The sequence below is a fragment of the Nicotiana tabacum genome, chromosome 3 (assembly GCF_000715075.1).
Source record: "Nicotiana tabacum cultivar K326 chromosome 3, ASM71507v2, whole genome shotgun sequence".
NCBI classification, from domain to species: Eukaryota; Viridiplantae; Streptophyta; class Magnoliopsida; order Solanales; family Solanaceae; genus Nicotiana; species Nicotiana tabacum.
The window spans coordinates 187,753,711-187,774,891 of NC_134082.1; the positions used below are offsets into that span (position 1 = coordinate 187,753,711).

The window sequence follows — 21,181 nt, forward strand, 5'->3', positions numbered from 1 at the left end:
TTTTATATCCACACAAATGTCATAACCCCACAAAACTTTTACCCCTTAATCTTTTAAGACAACAAATTTAAAAAAAAAAATTCTTTTTTCTTAAACTTCGTGAGTCAGATTAGCTCATCTAAATTGAAATGGAAACATATATTTAATCAAAATTATGTTTATATTTATTCAACATTTGAAATACTATTCTACCACAAAAAGAAAACATTTGCAATACTTAAATAATATCTGATGCCAAGTGGACGAGTAGATTGAAAAATCTGAGACGACTAGACACAGTAAATTAGAAAGCAGATGATAATAAAGATTCACAATTTTCCAGCTCTTACGGCTTACTCATCAAAAAGTCGGAAGAATTTGTTGTCACTAATCTTGATTGATTCACTGTAAGTCCAAAATTGCTCCAGAAGGCAGAAACGCAGTTTTATTTTATTCTTAACGCTTAGCTTCCCATTTATTTGAATTTATACCGTTTTCTGGATCTTGATTTTTCTATCACTTTCTTGTTAAATTTCTGGTGCCTCAGAAGTCAAAAGGAAATTGATATTAAGGGTTTTCGGATTTTTGTATTGAATACAAGTTTCTTGATTGTTTAATTTTCAGCTTTTGCTGTGATTGATTTGGGTTGTTTTCTCGTTTTCAGTTAAACCATTCATTTTGATTTCTGAAAAGCAAAATCTGGTTTTTAACTAGAAATTCAGTTTTGGCTTTTGACAATATGGCCCTTAATATTCAAATAAAATTGGTGGATAAATATCAAGCTTAGGTTTTCTCAAATTTGATGTACTTATTTTGTTAATTAGTTGTATATGTTAATAAAGTTGATAACTTTGTGTAGTATGGCCTTGAACTGGCTACATTGAAGATACCTCTAGTTGAAAAATGCTATAACAGATAATTGAAAAATTGGTGCACAGCAGTACAGAGATTTTGAGAGTTTGGTAATTTGATTTGCAGGTGGAGCTGTGTGTTCTTGGAAGGCTTGGTAAAAGATGGACTTTGCTAGTATGGATAGTGCACAGCTGACTATGGTGGGATCAGGGTTTTCTGCTTTGCTTTCAATGCATTTCACAATACAGCTCTTGTCACAACACCTCTTCTACTGGAAAAATCCAAAGGAGCAAAAGGCAATAATCATGATTATAATTATGGCTCCCCTTTATGCCGTTGACTCGTTCGTGGGTTTGTTAGATATTCGTGGAAGCAAAGAATTTTTCATGTTTCTAGATTCAGTTAAAGAATGCTATGAGGCTGTGGTGAGTTGCTAGTGTCATTGGCGTGCATCTGTTAAGGGTGCATATAGCGTTTAGCAGTTTGCTTCTTTTTTTTGTGTGTGTTTTAATGCAGCTTCTTTCTAGCATTTAATGTTGTTTTATTTACAGGCAATTGCCAAATTTTTGGCCTTGATGTATAGTTATTTGAATATATCCATCAGCAAAAACATTGTGCCAGATGAAATCAAAGGGAGGGAAATTCATCATTCATTTCCAATGACTCTATTTCAGGTATTATTATGCTTATGTTTTAGCTTTCCTCTTCACGTGTGCCAGATGATAATGCATCGGTGTATTTTTAACTGATAACCAGTGTGCTTGGATGTAGCTGCTATTGCACTTCCCTCCGTTTTATTGTTTCTGTATAATAATGTCATTGTGAAGAAATTTTAGGGGCAAGGTGAACCCCCCCCCCCCCCACACACACACACGCGCACAGAGTATCCTTCTCTTTTTTTTGCTTTAAAGAACAGGGGTTTAGTCGTCCAAGATTAGGTTAATACCAGACATAGCCAATTATTAATTATATCTGCAAATACTAAAGAAATTATATTTAGTAGATCCAGCTTGGAGTTCAAGTACTTGTTCTTTCAGATTTGGATGACTTGAGACTTGGCTTGCTAACGCATTATGTAAATTTTCATATAATTTGGCTGATGCGAGAAATTAGGTTGAAGTTTGTCTTCCTACTTTTGGCAGTCGTTGAATTGAGCTTACACCTTTTCTTACTCCATTTCAGTAGAATGATTGATAAATTAGTAGTGGTTTGGTAGATTATCGTGATGTATGTATGTCTTTTTGCCAACTGCAGCCTCATACTGCTCGCTTGGATCACCAGACACTGAAACTTCTCAAGCACTGGACATGGCAGTTTGTCATTATCCGTCCAGTATGCTCTATCTTGATGATTGCATTACAGATTCTTGGGTTATATCCAAATTGGCTCAGCTGGACGTTTACCATCATTCTCAATATTTCTTTCTCAGTGGCCATGTACTCCTTGGTTATTTTCTACCATGTTTTCTCAAAGGAACTGCAGCCACACAAACCACTATCAAAGTTCATTTGCATCAAAGGGATTGTTTTCTTCAGCTTTTGGCAGGTAGATCCTCGGTCTCACACTCTTCTCTTGATTTTTTGAATTTGATCAAAAAGGATGAGAGAGAAAAAATAGGTTCATTTGCTATTTGTCTACTAAGATTACCCTCCGCTTATGCTTCATCAATTCGTTGTTATTGTTGTCTTTTTTTCTCTTTGTAATGCTTCCTCTTCTACAACTTCTGTTTCTGCTTTTGTTACTCTTTCTTCTATTCTTCTAAGTATGTGAGTCATTTGCTTCCACTACTTCTAATTTTGGACTTATCTTTCTACTTTCTTACTACAGTGGCTAGAGCAATTGAACATTAAAATTGATTATTAATTCCTTTTTTTACAGTTAATTAAATAAACATTGAAAATTAATAATTAATCTTAGTTATCTTTTGTGGCATATGGAATTTTGTTGATATCTAATTTGGGCTGTTTAGTTCTGTGGTGCTTGTTAGCTGTTGCTTCTTTCCGCTTTTCTCTTTTAAAAACATTGCTTGAAAGAAAAGATGAAAATGTTTGTAATCTAAAGGGGAAGCATAAGTATATAGCAGCCTTAGTCCCAAGGGGATGATTGAGTGGTTGAGGTGCAAGAGTGACAAGCTGGAGATTCCAGGTTTGAATCCCCAGGACAAAGTATAAAGCTTATGTGCTTTCTCAGTTGGAGGCCTGTACATGTGTTTATGTACTGTAGCAGACATACCTGGTGAACTAGTCAAGATGCTGGCAAGCTTACTCAAAGCTACCAGTGTCAATTGAAAATATACACATGATCAGCAGCCCACGGTGATTTTGTAAAGGCAATTACTAGTTTACCACCAAGGGACATGGTTAGGAATTAGGATACACCTGGAAAGAGTTTTACTGATGTAAATGCCTCAAATATGGTAGTTGTAGTCAAAGACACTTTTTCAGAGACCTTACAAAGTTCACATGAGAAGGTTATTTTCTTTGTTGTTAAGTAGGTTAAGTTTGAAGAAACATAAGTTTTTAGTGCAATTCTAAATGGTATTAGGGTTTGGATTTGCATACAAGAAGTTTATGCTAGATGTTTATGAACTACCAATACTTATCGAGCTTCTTCAGTTCTGTTATTCTCATTGCATGTTCATGGTGTGGGGTTAGGGTGGATAGGGGGCATAGATTGCTTTATTGGCTGATAACATCTTCAATTCGTTTGCCGTATGCAAGCCTTCTATTACTTATTCTCTTACATGTACTGAAACCATATGCAATGGAGCCAAACTCCATTAAACACACAACAAAGCCTAGGGGATTCAACATGTATTATGTATATATTCAAAGAAAGTACCTAGCACATTGTAATTTTCTGGCAAAGGAGTCTTTCAATTGACACCACTTGGTTAAAGGTGGCTCCGCCACTACTTGCATGCCATTACTGTCTAAGTTCTTTGAACTTCTCGAAAAGGAGGTATTGGTTTCTTCATTTTGTTGTTGTTGTAAGGAAGCCTCTCTCCATTTGATGTTTTTGCTTGACTGAAGTTTGTTTTTACCACTAGTGCAATAAACTATTCATCTCCGACTTTTTGCAGGGATTACTGCTTAAAATTCTAGTTGCATTGGGTGTCATCAAATCTCACCATTTTTGGTTGGATGTGGAGCACCTTCAGGAAGCCATTCAGAATGTTTTAATTTGTGTGGAGATGGTTTTCTTTTCTGTCATGCAGCAATACGCATACCACGTGGCACCTTACAGTGGAGATGTCCACGCAAAGCTTTCGCAGAAAAAGAATGAATAAGTTGGTGCAGATGACATTGGTGTGGATTGACACTTCTCCACTGTGTGATCTTGCTTTCACCCGTAACAGTGTGTAATGCAAGTTTTTATTGTCGTGTAACCTATTGATGCAGATCAGAGAAATAGGAAATATGCTCATCTTAAGCTAACTAATTTTCTTGTGTCAGCGAGGAAGATAGGATTTCTATCATTTTCTGTAAACAATTTTCTCTCTTGTGATTTGGATTTCTTGAAGTTAGTTGCATCAGTAATTTTGAAGTTGCATCAGTAATTTTGCCTCATGAGAGGCTAAGAATTGCTATGCAGCACATAGAGAAGCTTGATTGTGAGCATAACCCAAGTATACGCTTTGTATATTTCCTTGAAAATATTAGTATGAGAACGCTTTTCTCTTGAACAATTCTGATGACTAGCATGAGCTGGCAGTGGTTTTGCCCTGCGTCTTCACGGGACATTGACATGCATTACATCGAAACATGGATATCTGTTTCACCTATCCTCACATGTTTGTGTACCCTTCCACTTTAATCCTGTCTTTTTGGAACCAGACATTGGAATCAAACTCGACAGAACACCAGATGCCTATTTATCATTTCATCAACAAAAGACGTGAAATAAGAACTGCAACTTCTAAAGAAACAATATACAACATAAATTTAATTCGTACATCACATTAACACTCAAAAATGCAATAACTGATCTCCGTCTATTGTCTACTGGAATATCATAACTTGATTGGAAGTTACATGTCCCTCTGTTAGTAACTATTGGTACAACCTCAACTTTAATAACAAAAAGAAAACCATCTCAGAAAACCTGCTTTACAGAGCTAAAGACTAGAATTAACCAACCAAGTAATACATAGCTTGATTCCTCCAGCCAATGTGTCCCAGACAAGTTGAACACCCAATGCATAAAGAGTCTCTATTCCTCTAGCCAACTGGAGTTGAACAACTTGGCGTTGTTTACATGGACAGGCAGAAATGATTGCTCCAGAACTAGTCCCTGCATACGAGAGATGAGGTTAGCGTGTTAAACACCAGGAATAATAAATGAGCATCCGCCTCAAGTATAAGCACACATGTACAAACAAGACTGCAGCACAATGAGAGAAGTGATGACTAAGAGAGGAAGAGAGGAGAATGATCTATTTGATATTTTGGATAAGAGATCTATCCATTAATATTTCTCCCCCCAAAATCCAAATAGACCTCATTCATCAAGCCCATAAGATACTCTGCATAAAGTAATGACTAATGGCAAGCAAAAGAGCAGTAGATGTGCTTTAACCCTCTCTTGTTGCTAGGAAGTTGAAATTCATCATCATTCAAAGGGAATTACAAGAGGAGATACTTGAGGACATTGACAAATGGTCTCAAAAATTCAACAAGAAAAATGGCCATGAGAGAAATGCAACCAACGATCTAAGATATTAGGCAGGTAGATAGCCGAATGAATAGGCAACAAGGAAGCTACCAACTGACATGAGAAAGAATGCTCGGTGAATACAAAGACAAGAAAAAATAGTTACCAACTGAAATGAGAAAGAATGCTCAGTGAATACAAAGACAAGAAAAAATATGTCCTAGATCAAAATTTCAACAGCACAATGCTAAATATCCAAGGGTTGCATTGCTGTACTAACTACGAAAAGGCAGTAAAGAAAAGGGCAGGGGGTCTAATAAGACAGGATCTATAGGAGATCAAGTACTTCTACCCCCAGAAGAGTAACTATAAATGCAAACTACTATATGGACAGAAGAATAAAAAATCAATAACGTGAAATATACGAAGTACAAACCATTTTAATCAGTTTCAAGTATCATCTTTTTTTAAATTATCATTTTAAATTACTACTCCTTCCGTTTCAATTTATGTGAACCCATTTGACTGGGAACGGAATTTAAGAAAAGAGAGAAGACTTTGGATCTTGTGGTGTAAAATGAGGCACATATATTTTGTGTGGCTATAAAACATTGTGTAAAGGTAATTTGTTTCCAAATAAGGAAAGGGGTCATTCTTTTTGGCACGGACTAAAAAGGAAATAGGTTCACATAAATTGAAATGGAGGGAGTAATAAATGCAAAATGCAATATTAAGTCAAGTTTTTAATCAGGACTATTGTATACTAATTTTTCTAGTTTATTATTCTAAAATCACTAACCTATGCATCCATAACATTTTCTTAACCTAATATATTACTTTAGAATTCTATTTATTATTCAGTGCCAGCCACTCTCTGGCAGAGGGATGCTATTGGTGTTAGGTGCATACCTAAGTGCTTTTCTTCTTGCAGTAGAGCATCATATAAAGCGACACGAAATACCCAATATAACAGCACCTAGCTTCAGGGTTTAAGAGTGCCTTTAACAACATTGCAAGTCGTCATTCCTATATGACCATCTTACAATTTGAGATTGCTTCATTTATCAGGAGAGTACATACGTGGATCAAGGTAGGAGGGACAGATTAGTAGCGCTTCCAATCAACAAACCAGTTTAGCATGACTAAAGCTAAACAAACCCTAGGATTAAAATCCTACGATATGGTATCCAAGACACTCTTCAGACAACCTTCTACAATTGTTTATGTTAGAAATATATAATGCTTATATAAGGAGAGCATTTTTACTGATCCACATCACAACTACCTTTACAAGTAAATTCTATGACAACAAAGCAATAAAAGATCAACCTACATAATCATAGTTATAAAGACAAGGATCATAAAGCTTACCAGTACTTGATCAAACCATCCCAACCACAAGTAGCAACTTTACTTTGTTCCAGAGGATGCCACTCTGCACCAATACAGACCCCGTCATGACACTTGAGAGTTCTGAAGACCTTACACGATTTCCAATCCCAAAACCAGCATCTGCCTTCACCATCTCCTGATAAGACAAACCGTCCATCAGGTGAAAAGTTGACCTGGCAAGCATAACCAGCGACAATGTGTCCAGCAAATCTTTTCTTTTTATTCAGCTGAAATCTCTCTCGTGTACTATAAATAAGAATCTGGTTATCCAAACTCTGAGCTGCAATCCAATTCCCATTCGGATGGGGCGAAATAGATGGCATGGAATGCATATGGGGTTCACTAATATACTTAATAACAACGGGAATACCATATTCCCAAACACGTAGTGATTTATCATCGCTAGAGGTCACAAACCTCCTATTATTATCCACAAAGGTAATTGTATTAACTGCCCCCAGATGTTGATCATACTCTTGTGTAATCTGTCCACTATTTATATCCCACTGCACAATCTTCTTATCACTCATACCAGCCAAAAGTACATTCTGCTTATCCTCATCAGGGTTAAGCCTCACAACATAGGGTATCTTCCCTGTGGTGAACGTTTGGATCACCTGTCCTGTTTCTGTATCCCAATACTTAATGTACTTATCATACCCAGCTGTCAAAAACTTCGACCCATCATTGCAAAACCAAATATCCCTCACCGCCTTCGAATGTCCCATATAAGTCCTCATACATTTACCAGAATTGTAAACATCCCAAATCTTCACCTTTGTATCCATCCCAGCTGACAAAATCAAATGACCATGCTTAGGGAAAAACCTAATAGCCGAAACCCCTTTGGTGTGCCCACTCCAAGTATGAACCAATCTTTTTGGTATAAAACAATGATCATTCGCAGCCTTTGCATCCTTAGGTGGAGCGATCCACGACCTACCCTGATAATCTTTTTCCTCTTTACCATGGAATGTACTCTTTTCAAGTAAAGGCTCAGGCTTTTCTCCACCACCTCTTTCTTCACCCTTCTTCTTAGCATACTCTTCAGCATACTTTTTCTGCTCCTCAGTTAATTCTACTTGTAACCCTTCTTTCTTTCCAGCCCATGGGCTCTTCCTGTTCTTCATCAGCCACGTGTCCGTCGCCGGATTCTCAACTTCCGACATGTCCACGTCACCCTCATCACCCTCCTCCTCCATTTTTTCCTTCTTTTTCTCTAATTTCCTCTTTTTTTGTTCATGCTGAGGTATATTATACACAGAAATTGCATCACATTCCTTCATTTTATCCAAGTCACCAATGTAACTATTTTCAGAGGGATCAACAGCGTACCCGTATTTCTGAAAAGTGTTGTACTGCTCGTCGAATACAAAAGGTTCAATAGCGGCGTTTTCAACAAACCCTAGCTTGTGATTTCGGAGCCCTTGAGCTAACCCGTCCTTGGCGTAGGGGTGAGCTGGCCCGTAGATTGGTGCCCAGAGTTGCTCGTATGTCGGGTTGAAACCGACGAGGTGCTGGGTCGGATCGAGGGGTTTGGATTGAGCTCTGGCAGCTTCGCCGGCGACTGTTAGGGTTAGCATCGTGTCGTCGACTTTGGGGGCGGCGGATTTTGAAGGGAGCATGCGGATTGGGGATGAATCCGGCGAAGGGCTTTGGTCGGAAGTTTGGGAGTTAGGGTTTTGTGGCGGCGATTCGGCGGTTTCATCGTCGGCGTAGGACTGTAAGAGATCCATATTGAGAATTTGCAAGGTTTTCTGAAAAAATCGGCAATATAAGTCGCGCTACTAGTGAGTTAAAACGAAAGGCTTTTGAAGATTTTTGTGATATTTGTTGCTACGTGTGTTTTTTCCAAATTCTAGATGACTGAATGAACACAAAAGAAAAAGAAGATCTCCCTCGCTCAATATTATCCCATTTGGTCTATAAATTTGATTTTTGTGCAATAAACTTTCCTTTCAAATTTGTTTATTTAATTCCATCTTATTATGCATAAGAAAACACATTTACCATTGCTCCAAAAACTTTCTTGTCATGTACTCCCTTCTCTATTTGTGTGATGTATTTTGGGCACAAATTTAAAAAAGACTTTTAAAATTTATGATCTAAAATAAGTTGTAGATATTTGTTTGACAGTAAATCATTCATTCTAAAAAAAAATTAAATCATCTTATTAAATGCAAAATGAGAAACTTAAAGTAAAATTAGTTTTTAAATAAAAAATATATATTTTTGGATAGACTAAAAAGAAAAATACATTATATAAATAGGGACAAAGAGACATGATATATTGATATTTTGTTTTGCCACATTGACATTGTAATTGCGCCTAATTTTTTTCCTTATCAAATGCATATTAAACAAAGTATTTTGCTTTCTTATTTATTCATAAACATATTCTTAACTAAGTATTGCCTATACAACAACAACAACAACAACAACGACCCAGTATAATCCCACAAGTGGGGTCTGGGGAGGGTAATATGTACGCAGACCTTACCCCTACCCCGAAGGGTAGAGAGGCTGTTTCCAGGAGACCCTCGGCTCAAAAAAGCAATAGGAGATGATATATTAGTACCATAAAAATGCATAATAAAAATAACAACAATATATAAGAGATATGAAATACAGAATACGAAATACGAAATACGAAATACGAAATAGATGGTTGGTATAGTACAACTAGAAGGTAAAGCCCTGCATCAATAGACGACCAATGACATTCCTAGTCTAACTCCTAACTGGATAGTCTCACTCTATTGTGTTGTAGAAATATTCACACTCTCCCCTAACCTACAACCTTAATGCTCGACCTCCATAATTCCCTATCAAGGGCCATGTCCTCAGTAATCCTAAGTCGCGTCATGTCATGTCTGATCACCTCTCCCCAATACTTCTTAGGTCGTCCTCTACCTCTCCGCGTGCCCACTACAGCCAGTCGCTCACACCTCCTCACCGGTGCATCAGTGCTCCTCCTCTGAATGTGCCCGAACCATCTAAGTCTTACTTCCCGCATCTTGTCCTCCATGGGGGCCACACCCACCTTCTCTCGAATATCTTCATTCCTAATCTTATCCATCCTTGTATGCCCGCACATCCACCTCAACATCCTCATCTCCACTACTTTCATCTTCTGGATGTGTGAGTTCTTTACCGGCCAACATTCAGTTCCATATAACATGGCAGGCCTAACCACTGCTCTATAAAACTTACCTTTTAGTAACGGTGGTACTTTCTTGTCACACAAGACTCCTGACGCTAACCTCCACTTCATCCACCCCACCCCTATACGATGTGTGACATCCTCGTCAATCTCCCCGATCCCCTGAATAACCGATCCAAGGTACTTGAAACTACCTCTCTTGGGAATGACTTGAGAGTCAAGCCTCACTTCAACTCCCGCTTCCGTCGGCTCAACTCCAAATTTGCACTCGAGGTATTCCGTCTTCGTCCTACTCAACTTGAAACCTTTAGACTCAAGAGCATGTCTCCAAATCTCTAGCCTCTCGTTGACGCCGCCTCTTGTCTCGTCAATTAGAATAATGTCATCAGCAAATAGCATGCACCATGGAACCTCCCCTTGAATATGATGAGTCAGTGCATCCATCACCAGGGCAAATAGGAATGGGCTGAGTGCAGACCCTTGGTGCAACCCCGTAATAACTGGAAAGTGTTCAGAGTCGCCTCCTACTGTCCTAACCCGAGTCTTAGCTCCATCATACATGTCTTTAATCACCCTAATATAGTTACTCGGGACCCCTTTATCCTCTAAGCAGCTCCATAAGACCTTCCTAGGAACCTTATCGTACGCTTTCTCCAGATCAATAAACACCATGTGGAGATCCTTCATCCTATCTCTGTACTGTTCCACCATCCTCCTAATAAGGTGGATAGCTTCTGTGGTAGATCGTCCCGGCATGAATCTGAACTGGTTGTCTGAAATAGACACCGTCCTTCGCACTCTCATTTCTACCACTCTCTCCTAAACTTTCATAGTATGACTTAGTAATTTGATTCCCCTATAGTTGTTACAGCTCTGGACATCACCTTTGTTCTTATACAAGGGAACTGGTTGCCTTTGATGAATCTTTATGAAAAACAAAAAACTACTCTAAGGTAGCTTCTTCTTTTTTTTTTTTTTTGATGGGTAAACTCTAAGGTAGCTTCTACTACGATGTGGATCGCAAAATTTGAACTTCTTTTAATGAACAATTCAGATGTCACGTTTTAATTCAAAGCATGTCGCTGAGTCTTTCTTATATTTTCTCATTTTGCGTTTACCATGGATAGATTGCCAAGAAAAAAGGAAAAAGAAAAAAATGATTGAATGGATCTTCATGGGACGCAAGGGAAAGTGCTATTAGTGGTCCAAACAAAAATATTTAGTTACAAAATAATGTCAGTTTAGAAATTTGTATGTTAGTGGGTAAAGAACCTCTAGTGTTAAAGAATTCCATGTATAGCAAATGGAGTGAAGTGAAATAGCAACCATACATATAGCCGGCCCCTAACTAGTTAGGAACTGAGGCGTAGTTGTTGCAGTGATTTTGGGGATCAAGGATTGTTGTTCCTTTTGTACTTGTAAATAATGATTCTGAAAATTAGAACGTTAGCTTATAAACGTAAATATAAATAAAACAGAAATTAATTCGAGCCCACTGAATTCACAGTGTTTCCTTAAGGAATTTAATCCCCTCCTAGTACCCAAGGGTATGGATTATTTCCTCACGTGATAGAACGAATTACACACTGGTGTAGCGGTACTTCAAACCCCGGTGTTTCAGCGAATACAAAGTTCGGCAGCAAATCACACTTACGGATGCTTTGTTTGTAGTTTAAAACAATGCAGAACAAGGGAGGAAAACTCAGAAGTCAAATGGAAATTCTGAGAGGAAAGAATGCAAAGTATAGCCAATGTTGAATTCTTACTGAAGAGAATATCAGATTGCAATTCGTTTTTCCAGTGTATACGCAGTGTATACAGCATGTATATCCAGTATCTACAGAGTGTATATATAGTGTATACAGAGTGTATATTAAGTGTATACAGAGTGTTTCGAGTGTTTTTTCTGATGTGTTCTTCTTTCTCTCCAACTTATGATCTATTTATAGCAGTTATTTGAGAGAAATTCGCCCCCTCCATGGTGCAACAAGCACTAGTCTATCATGGAGAAAACACTTACATGGTGGAATGTACACTTGCTTGGTGGGAGGAACACTTGCACCATTGTGGGAGGTGCACTAGGCTGCTTATTACTTAGTATTGCAACACAATACATGGATTGAAAAACATCCGTTACAAACACGGATTATATCACGTTAATATTCACTATTAACAAATAAATTTGGTCCAAAAAATTAATCAATCGATCAATCATTTGACCAAATCCGAATCCAAATCCAAATATCATTTCCCATTCACTCTAATTTTAAGACTATTTCATCTTAAACAAAAACTCAACAATCCCCCACATGAATGGGGAATGGCTATATCACGGAAGTATGCATGAAAAACTTGTGTGATTTGCAAACAAGGATTAATTGCATCTGGATAAGTAGGTTTCCCTTTGAACTTTCTGTAGTGAACTTGTGTCGGATATACTCGGTCAATCGGTAGATTTGATATCTTTGAACCGTCGAACTTTAGTGTATACCTAGACAACCATAAGTCATACAATCAACCCTTAACCGTCTTTGGTTCTCATTGTTGTGTTCGTTTCAGCCATGAACACCGCCTGGTTTCATAAGTGCGTAGAGAATTGGCCTTGCAGAATTCTCCTTGAAGCGGCTAACACTTCACACTTACATAGGTGATTTCTAAACGTGTCATCATGTAGATATATTATTTGATATACCACGTATCAAATTAGAAATCATTAAAAAGCCTTAATGTTTTATCCTTGGTACTGAACATTGTCTCATCACTAGAATGGACTAAAATTTTAGTTGACAATGTTGAACTGTCATTAATGACTTTGTTTGATCTCCTTGAACCTAGATCTTGGGATCTCCAGTCTTCTAGGTAGAGTTACCGCCACAATGACTTGTTCTCGGCCATAGCCCCATTCCCCTCGATGATTTCTCAACTACCTCTCTAGTTAGGCCTTTTGTAAGTGGATCCGATACATTATCACTTGACTTTACATAGTCAATCGTGATAATTCCTCTAGAGAGTAATTGCCTAACGGTTTTATGTCTTCGTCGTATATGACGAGATTTACCGTTATACATAACGCTCTCAGCCCTTCCAATTGCCGCTTGGCTATCACAGTGTATGCATATTGGTGCCAACGGTTTGGGCCAAAATGGAATGTCTTCCAAGAAATTCCGGAGCCATTCAGCTTCTTCACCGGCTTTATCTAAGGCTATGAACTCAGCCTCCATTGTAGAGCGGGCAATACATGTTTGTTTGGACGACTTCCAAGATACCGCTCCTCCACCAATAGTGAATACATATCCACTTGTGGACTTCGAATCAGTTGAACCGGTGATCCAATTTGCATCACAATATCTTCAATCACCGCTGGATATTTACTGTAGTGCAAATCAAAATTTTGGGTATGTTCTAAGTATCCCAAAACTCGTTTCATTGCCATCCAATGAGATTGACCTGGATTGCTCGTGTATCGACTTAGTTTACTTATAGCACAAGCTATATCTGGTCGTGTACAATTCATGATGTACATTAAGCATCCCAACACACGAGCATAATCCAATTGTGATATGCTTTGGCCTTTATTCTTTGCTAGTGCAAGATTTACGTCAATTGGAGTCTTTGCAACTTTAAAGCCCAAGTGCTTGAATTTTTCAAGTACTGTCTTAATATAATGAGATTGTGACAATGCCAGACCTTGAGGAGTCTTTTGGATCTTAATCCCCAGAATTAAATCCGCAATTCCCAAGTCCTTCATATCAAACTTGCTAGTTAGCATACGTTTAGTAGCATTTATGTTGGCAATGTTATTACTCATTATCAGCATATCATCCACATATAGGCAAACAATGACTATGTGATTTGGAACATTTTTAATGTACACACATTTATCACATTCATTTATCTTAAAACCATTTGACAACATTGTTTGGTCAAATTTTGCATGTCATTGTTTGGGTGCTTGTTTTAGTCCGTAAAGGGACTTAACAAGTCTACATACCTTATTTTCTTTACCTGGAACCACAAACCCTTCAGGTTGTTCCATGTAAATTTCTTCCTCCAACTCTCCATTTAAGAAGGCCGTTTTAACATCCATTTGATGAATTTTAAGACCATACACTGCAGCTAATGCTACTAGCATCCGTATGGACGTAATCCTTGTAACTGGGGAGTATGTATCAAAGTAGTCAAGACCTTCTCGTTGTCTATACCCTTTGACAACAAGTATTGCCTTAAATTTATCAATAGTGCCATCATCTTTCATTTTTCTCTTAAAAATCCATTTAGAACCCAAAAGTTTATTTCCAGGAGGAAGATCAACCAATTCCCATGTATGGTTGTTCAATATGGATTCTATTTCACTATTGATTGCCTCTTTCCAGAACAATGATTCCGAAGAAGACATAGCTTCTTTAAATGTTAGAGGCTCATTTTCCAATAAGAAAGTCACAAAATCTGGTCCAAACGAAGTAGACGTTCTTTGACGTTTACTACGTCTTGGATCCCTCTGATTAAATGTACTTTCTTTTGTTTCTTCCCGAGGTCGTTTAGATCCTTCACCAATCGACTCGCATTCCTTTTTATACAGATATATATTTTCAAAGAACTCAGCATTATCTGATTCTATAACCGTATTATTATGAATGTCGGGATTTTCTGATTTATGAACCAGAAATCGATATGCTTTACTATTAGTCGCATATCCTATGAAAACACAATCAACTGTTTTCGGTCCTATTTTTACCCTTTTGGGTTTAGGAACTTGCATTTTTGCTAAACGCCCCCACACTTTAAAATAATTTAAGTTGGGCTTCCTTCCTTTCCATTTTTCATATGGAATGGATTGTGTTTTGCTATGGGGTACTCGATTTAGTATTCGGTTAGCCGTAAGAACAGTTTCCTCCCACAAGTTCTGTGGCAATCCAGAACTTATCAACAATGCGTTCATCATCTCCTTTAATGAACGATTCTTTCTTTCCGCAATCCCATTGGATTGGGGTGTGTAAGGGGCTGTTGTTTGATGAATAATTCCATATTCTAAACATATTTGTTCAAAAGGAGATTCATATTCACCACCCCTATCACTTCTTATCATTTTGATTTTCTTGTTAAGTTGCGTTTCAACTTCATTTTTGTATTGCTTGAATGCGTCTATTGCTTCATCTTTACTATTAAGTAAGTAAACATAGCAATATCGAGTACTATCGTCAATAAAAGTTATGAAATACTTCTTTCCACCGCGAGATGGTATTGACTTCATGTCACAAATATCTGTGTGAATTAAGTCTAAAGGATTTGAATTCCTTTCAACCGACTTATAAGGATGTTTAACATACTTAGATTCCACACATATTTGACATTTTGATTTTTCGCATTCAAACTTAGGCAATACTTCCAAGTTTATCATTTTTCGCAAGGTTTTATAATTGACATGACCCAAACGTACATGCCATAAATCATTTGACTCAAGTAAGTAAGAAGAAGCTGAAGTTTTATTATTAGTTTCAACAACTATTACATTCAGCTTGAAAAGGCCCTCAGTAAGGTAACATTTTCCTACAAACATTTCATTCTTACTAATCACTACCTTGTCAGATACAAAAACGCACTTGAAACCGTGCTTTACAAGAAGTCCAGTAGAGACTAAGTTCTTCTTAATCTTGGGAACATGAAGGACGTTGTTCAAAGTCATGACCTTGCCAGAAGTCATCTTGAGAAATATCTTACCGTATCCTTCAATTTTTGTTGTAGCAGCATTTCCCATAGAGAGCGTCTCTTCGGGGCAAGCAGAAGCATATGTAGAAAATGCTTCCCTCACAGCACAAACATGGCGAGTGGCTCCAGAATCAATCCACCACTCCTTTGGGTTTCCTACCAGGTTGTATTCAGAAAGCATGGCGCACAAGTCAACAACATCATCATGCTTTTCTACCATGTTTGCTTGACCCATTTGCTTGTCTTTCTTCCGAGCACGACACTCCGTAGATTTGTGTCCGGTTTTCCCATAGTTGTAGCAGTTTCCACTGAACCGCTTCTTCCTTGGGTTGTATTTCGGACCAGAAGCCTTCTTTCTCTTTTTGTTATCTTCAACAATATTTGCTCCCATTATTGTTGAATTTCCACGGCCTCTTCTCTCAGCAGCTTTATTCTCCTCTTCGATTCTCAATCGAACAATGAGATCTTCAAGGGACATCTCCTTTCGTTTGTGTTTCAAATAATTTTTAAAGTCTTTCCACAATAGAGGCAACTTCTCAATTATTGCTGCTACTTGGAATGCCTCATTGATGACAAAACCTTCAATGAAAATTCCGTTAGTAAAATTACTAAAAAATTTACTTTCAACATTAGCATTTATTTGAAATATACCTTCAGCAAGTAGATCATGAATAATCACTTGTAACTCCTGGACTTGGGTAATAACAGACTTGCTATCTACCATTTTGTAGTCCAAAAATTTTGCAGCGACGAATTTCTTCATCCCGGCATATTCAGTTTTGTATTTCTATTCAAGTGCATTCCACAATTCTTTTGACGTCTCCACGCCACTGTATACATTATACAGATTATCCTCCAGTCCGCTAAGAATATAATTCCTGCACAAGAAGTCAGAATGCTTCCACGCCTCAATTACGAGAAAGCTATCATTCTCTGGAGTTTCATCTGGAAGATCAGGAACATCTTCCTTGATGAACTTCTGTAGACATAACGTAGTCAAGTAGAAGAACATCTTTTGCTGCCAGTGCTTGAAATCCATCCCGGAAAATTTTCCGGGTTTCTCTGCCGGTGCCAACGCCGGAGTTCGACTTGTCTATGCGTTGGCAGTCATCATCGAAACAGCTTGATTTCCGTCATTCGCCATTTTTACTGTAAAAATGACACAATCAAACGTTTAATAAACGTTTAAAACTGGAGTGAAAAATCACGTAGATTTTAATCTCCAACAAAACGCCACGAAGGCTTTAAAACTGGAGTAAAAATCACGTAGATTTTAATCTCCAACAAACCGCCACGAAGGCTTTACTCTCCAAACGGGAGTACACAAAAACCACAAAGGTTATAGTTTCCAGAATAATAAAAGTAACACAAATACAGAAATTAAAATTATTAAATTCCTTAAGCTTGTTGTTCCTTTTGTACTTGTAAATAATGATTCTGGAAATTAGAACGTTAGCTTATAAACGTAAATATAAATAAAACAGAAATTAATTCGAGCCCACTGAATTCACAGTGTTTCCTTAAGGAATTTAATTTCCTCCTAGTACCCAAGGTTATGGATTATTTCCTCTCAGGATAGAACGAATTACACACTGGTGTAGCGGTACTTCAAACCCCAATGTTTCAGCGAACACAAAGTTCGGCAGCAAATCACACTTACGGATGCTTTGTTTGTAGTTTAAAACAATGCAGAACAAGGGAGGAAAACTCAGAAGTCAAATGGAAATTCTGAGAGGAAGGAATGCAAAGTATAGCCAATGTTGAATTCTTACTGAAGAGAATATCAGATTGCAATTCGTTTTTCCAGTGTATACGCAGTGTATACAGCGTGTATATCCAGTATATACAGAGTGTATATCCAATGTATACAGAGTGTATATTAAGTGTATACAGAGTGTTTCGAGTGTTTTTTCCGATGTGTTCTTCTTTCTCTCCAACTTATGCTCTATTTATAGCAGTTATTTGAGAGAAATCCGCCCCCTCCATGGTGCAACAAGCACTAGGCTATCGGAAACACTTACATGGTGGAATGTACACTTGCTTGGTGGGAGGAGCACTTGCACCATTGTGGGAGGTGCACTAGGCTGCTTATTGCTTAGTGTTGCAACACAATACACGGATTGGAAAACATCCGTTACAAACACGGATTATATCACGTTAATATTCACTATTAACAAATAAATTTGGTCCAAAAAATTAATCAATCGATCGATCATTTGACCAAATCCGAATCCAAATCCAAATCCCATTTTCCATTCACTCTAATTTTAAGACTATTTCATCTTAAACAAAAACTCAACAAGGATAAGTATGTGGTGCTCCAATGACAAATGGATATATACATGCGGTACAGTTGAAGAACCTATATAAAGCCAAAATTTAAAGAGAAAATAAGCAATCTTAAGATATACCACAGATTTCCATGTACTAATGCAACCACACTTTGATACAATGGTTCAACACAACTGAGATATATTAGCCTAACAAAGCTATGACAAGTCAGAAGAATGCTCTAGGTTGTCCTGCTTAGTGTCACAAACTTCCAGTTTCCACTTCAAACCTGTTACAGAAGAGGACGTGGTTAGAAAAAACATACCGGGCATGCAACATAGTATCAACTGCATGTTTTAGGCAGGATAACTTTACCTGTTGCACTACCTTTGAACCTTCATAAGAAAATAGCCGTGATGCATTTGCAAAGCTTATCTCAGCAAGTTCTTCTTTTGTCAGCTCGAGTAATGATGCAACATAGGAAAGTACATGATGAATGTTTGCAGGATGGTTAGGGATTTCTCGTGCCTGTTGTTCATTGCCTTTGTCCTCCTGCGATGGGTTCTCGGACAGATTTCCGTTGTTGTTTCCTCCTCCACTTGAAGTTCCATCAGCTACTGAAGCTTCTCTCTCGATCAAATACAGAGACTCTGGATCGCTCAACTTTGGCAAAGCATCTGGTGCATCTGTCTCCAACAAGATTCTGTCCGTAGGAATTGACTTCAACATTTTCTTCGCTTTGCTCTCTTTCATGGACATAAGAAACCCAGAAAATGAGAAGTAACCACCAAGCTTTGCAAATTCAGGAACCATTTCGGCAGAACCAAGGTAAGAGTGCAGAATAAAACCGGCAGGAAATGGCCCGACAGATTTCAATAATTCAAGAAGATCCCCGAAAGCACGAACACAGTGTATGGATGCTGGTCTTTTCAACTCTTTGGCAAGCTGAAGCTGCTGTCCAAAGACATCCACCTGATCAGCAAAATCAATCTTCCTTCCAAACGAACCTTTATCTAAACCAATCTCTCCAACTGCAGCAGCAGGAGTAGCCTCCAAAAATCCTTTCAAAGTTTTCAGCCAATTAGGAGTCCTCTCAGTAATAAACCAGGGATGGATCCCAAAGTTTGGAACAATACAAGGGTAGTGATCACTCATTTCCTTGACCAAATGCCAATCTTTTTCCGACACACCATTGACAGCAAAATGGACAACTCCTGTTTCAACTGTGGTCTTAATAATTTTTGGGACCATATTAATGATCTTTGGATCTTGGAGGTGACAATGAGAATCGAAGAGTTTCATCATGAGTCTGAATATCCCTCTGCCAGTCTCTTATGCTGCACTACGAGTTGGTATTGTACCACCTTATTGCTTGAGTGAACCCCTATTGAGAGCTCAAATGCTGGAAAAAGATAATGATAACTAGAAGAAGCAAGTGCAGCAGTGTCTCACAGATGGCAGATTAAGGGGTATCTATCTTGTGGTTGTGGTTGTATGACCAACAAATAACTAAAGGCTTTGCAGATGCTCAAAGCTGAAAATAAAATGAAGGACCACTTTACATTCAGATATCCAACGATTTGGAAATACAAGCCAAAAGTCCAAATCTATAAACCAATTACAGATCCACATTCAAGTTGAGCTACCCTATTAAACGTGAGAGCATGTGAATAGAAATATGAGAAACAGCTAAGCAACATAATTATCAAAATAAGCTAAAAGTTGTACAAAACTATGTCAAAGTGGAAAGTTCTGATTGGGAATTATACAATCCTCTAAACCTCGGACACTAGAGTCTTGATAACATCCTAAGGTGAATTAAACAAATATGATTACTCCAAAAATGACAAAATTTATACACAAGAAAACATTTAACTTATATCTGCACCACCAATTTTCATTCTTGAGCCTCATAAATGAGTGTAGAATGTAAAAACCAGCTAGCCATAGTAGGCTCAACCTACGCTCTAGCGACTCAGCCCCCTCAAACTGTCAGACACGGTGTACGTCCATGAAGTAAATTACTAAAATGTTACAGAAGCATCTTGTTAAGAGCAAGATCAAGTGCCAAGAGCACATGGATAAATCAATGAACCTCTTAATGATGAAGTATAACATATAACATTTCTAAGTTACAGTAAGATTGAACATATTCTTCATCCATTATCTCAAAATCATATACCTAGTAGTAAAGTAACAATCTTTCAACCATTTCAGCTAAGGATTTTAACAGAAGGGATAAAACCCAACTCACCCATGAATCTCAAAATCATTTACTTAGTAAACATGAAGAATAATCTCTCTCAATCTTCTCAAGGATTTTAACAGAAGGGGACTAAAAGTTAACTCACTCATAACCCCAATTTCTTTTAGCCAACTAAATTGGATGGACGGAAATGACACCAAAATCATTATAAAACATTCCATTCCCCAATTCTCATCAGCTCTAATTCAATCATGAATAAGCCAGATACGACTCCGCAGCCACTTTTCCCTTTTTTTTTTAAATCCAGAAGAATAAAAAGTAATTTTAATTGATTTAAGTACCAGAAACACTGTAATTTCCCTTGTAACATGTATTCTGACGGAATTTTGGTAATAGATCGACTTTTTAATCGTTATAGTTCCAGAAGACAGATTTAACAGTTCTTTTTCATTTCTTTGCACAATATTCTCGAAAATTTTGAGAATATTTAACATCTGAAAATTTTGTTGGAATGAGATAGTACCGCAATATGTGCTTCAATGGCTTCTGCCTCGGAATTCAGCGACCCCTGGTTCAGTACTCTAACATATAAAGCCTCTCATCATTTTTGTTTGTTGTCAGGTTTGAGGATTCACAATGCTTAGAGATATTCCGACCTTAATTTTTATTTTATTTTTAAAAAAAGGAAAAGAAATCAGTACTGCTACCTTTTGCCCATGAAAAGATATTTCTTTATTTTTGTCTTTGACGATAAGATTCTTTCACTGTATCATGGTAATTTAATTAAGTTCTTTTAATGTACATGGAGTACTCCTCTTTTTTCACCTACTATGTGAAACCATTTAATTGACTATGAAGTATAAAATAGTAATTTAATTTACATATTTAATAAATCATCATATCATAGCATATCATCTATATAGGTACTATATTAAAAGCACGAAGGTCGTTAGCGAATT

General features: G+C 37.5%; 3 protein-coding genes across 4 annotated transcripts; 1 reads left to right on the forward strand and 2 right to left on the reverse strand.

Annotated features, from left to right (window-relative positions):
• Positions 1 to 244: 244 nt before the first annotated feature.
• Positions 245 to 4,519, forward strand: LOC107826056 (uncharacterized). The gene is made up of 5 exons (XM_016653029.2): positions 245 to 386; positions 958 to 1,256; positions 1,383 to 1,505; positions 2,086 to 2,376; positions 3,914 to 4,519. Exons 2-5 carry the CDS (start codon positions 993 to 995, stop codon positions 4,118 to 4,120), a joined length of 885 nt encoding a protein of 294 aa, XP_016508515.1. The 5' UTR covers positions 245 to 386; positions 958 to 992; the 3' UTR covers positions 4,121 to 4,519.
• Positions 4,520 to 4,747: 228 nt separating this feature from the next.
• LOC107826143 (uncharacterized) lies at positions 4,748 to 8,823 on the reverse strand. Its single transcript, XM_016653125.2, has 2 exons — positions 6,856 to 8,823; positions 4,748 to 5,124 (listed from the first exon to the last, which is right to left on the reverse strand). The coding sequence occupies exons 1-2, from the start codon at positions 8,610 to 8,612 to the stop codon at positions 5,118 to 5,120; spliced, it is 1,764 nt and encodes a 587-aa protein (XP_016508611.1). The 5' UTR covers positions 8,613 to 8,823; the 3' UTR covers positions 4,748 to 5,117.
• A 9,151-nt stretch (positions 8,824 to 17,974) lies between these two features.
• LOC107827081 (uncharacterized) lies at positions 17,975 to 20,910 on the reverse strand. Of its 2 annotated transcripts, none has more exons than XM_016654143.2 (3): positions 20,746 to 20,910; positions 18,392 to 19,550; positions 17,975 to 18,305 (listed from the first exon to the last, which is right to left on the reverse strand). In XM_016654143.2, exons 2-3 carry the CDS (start codon positions 19,319 to 19,321, stop codon positions 18,300 to 18,302), a joined length of 936 nt encoding a protein of 311 aa, XP_016509629.1. In that variant the 5' UTR covers positions 19,322 to 19,550; positions 20,746 to 20,910; the 3' UTR covers positions 17,975 to 18,299. The 2 variants fall into 2 exon arrangements, with proteins under 2 accessions (XP_016509629.1, XP_075106409.1); XM_075250308.1 differs by having other exon boundaries at positions 18,392 to 19,663.
• Between the last annotated feature and the right edge of the window lie 271 nt (positions 20,911 to 21,181).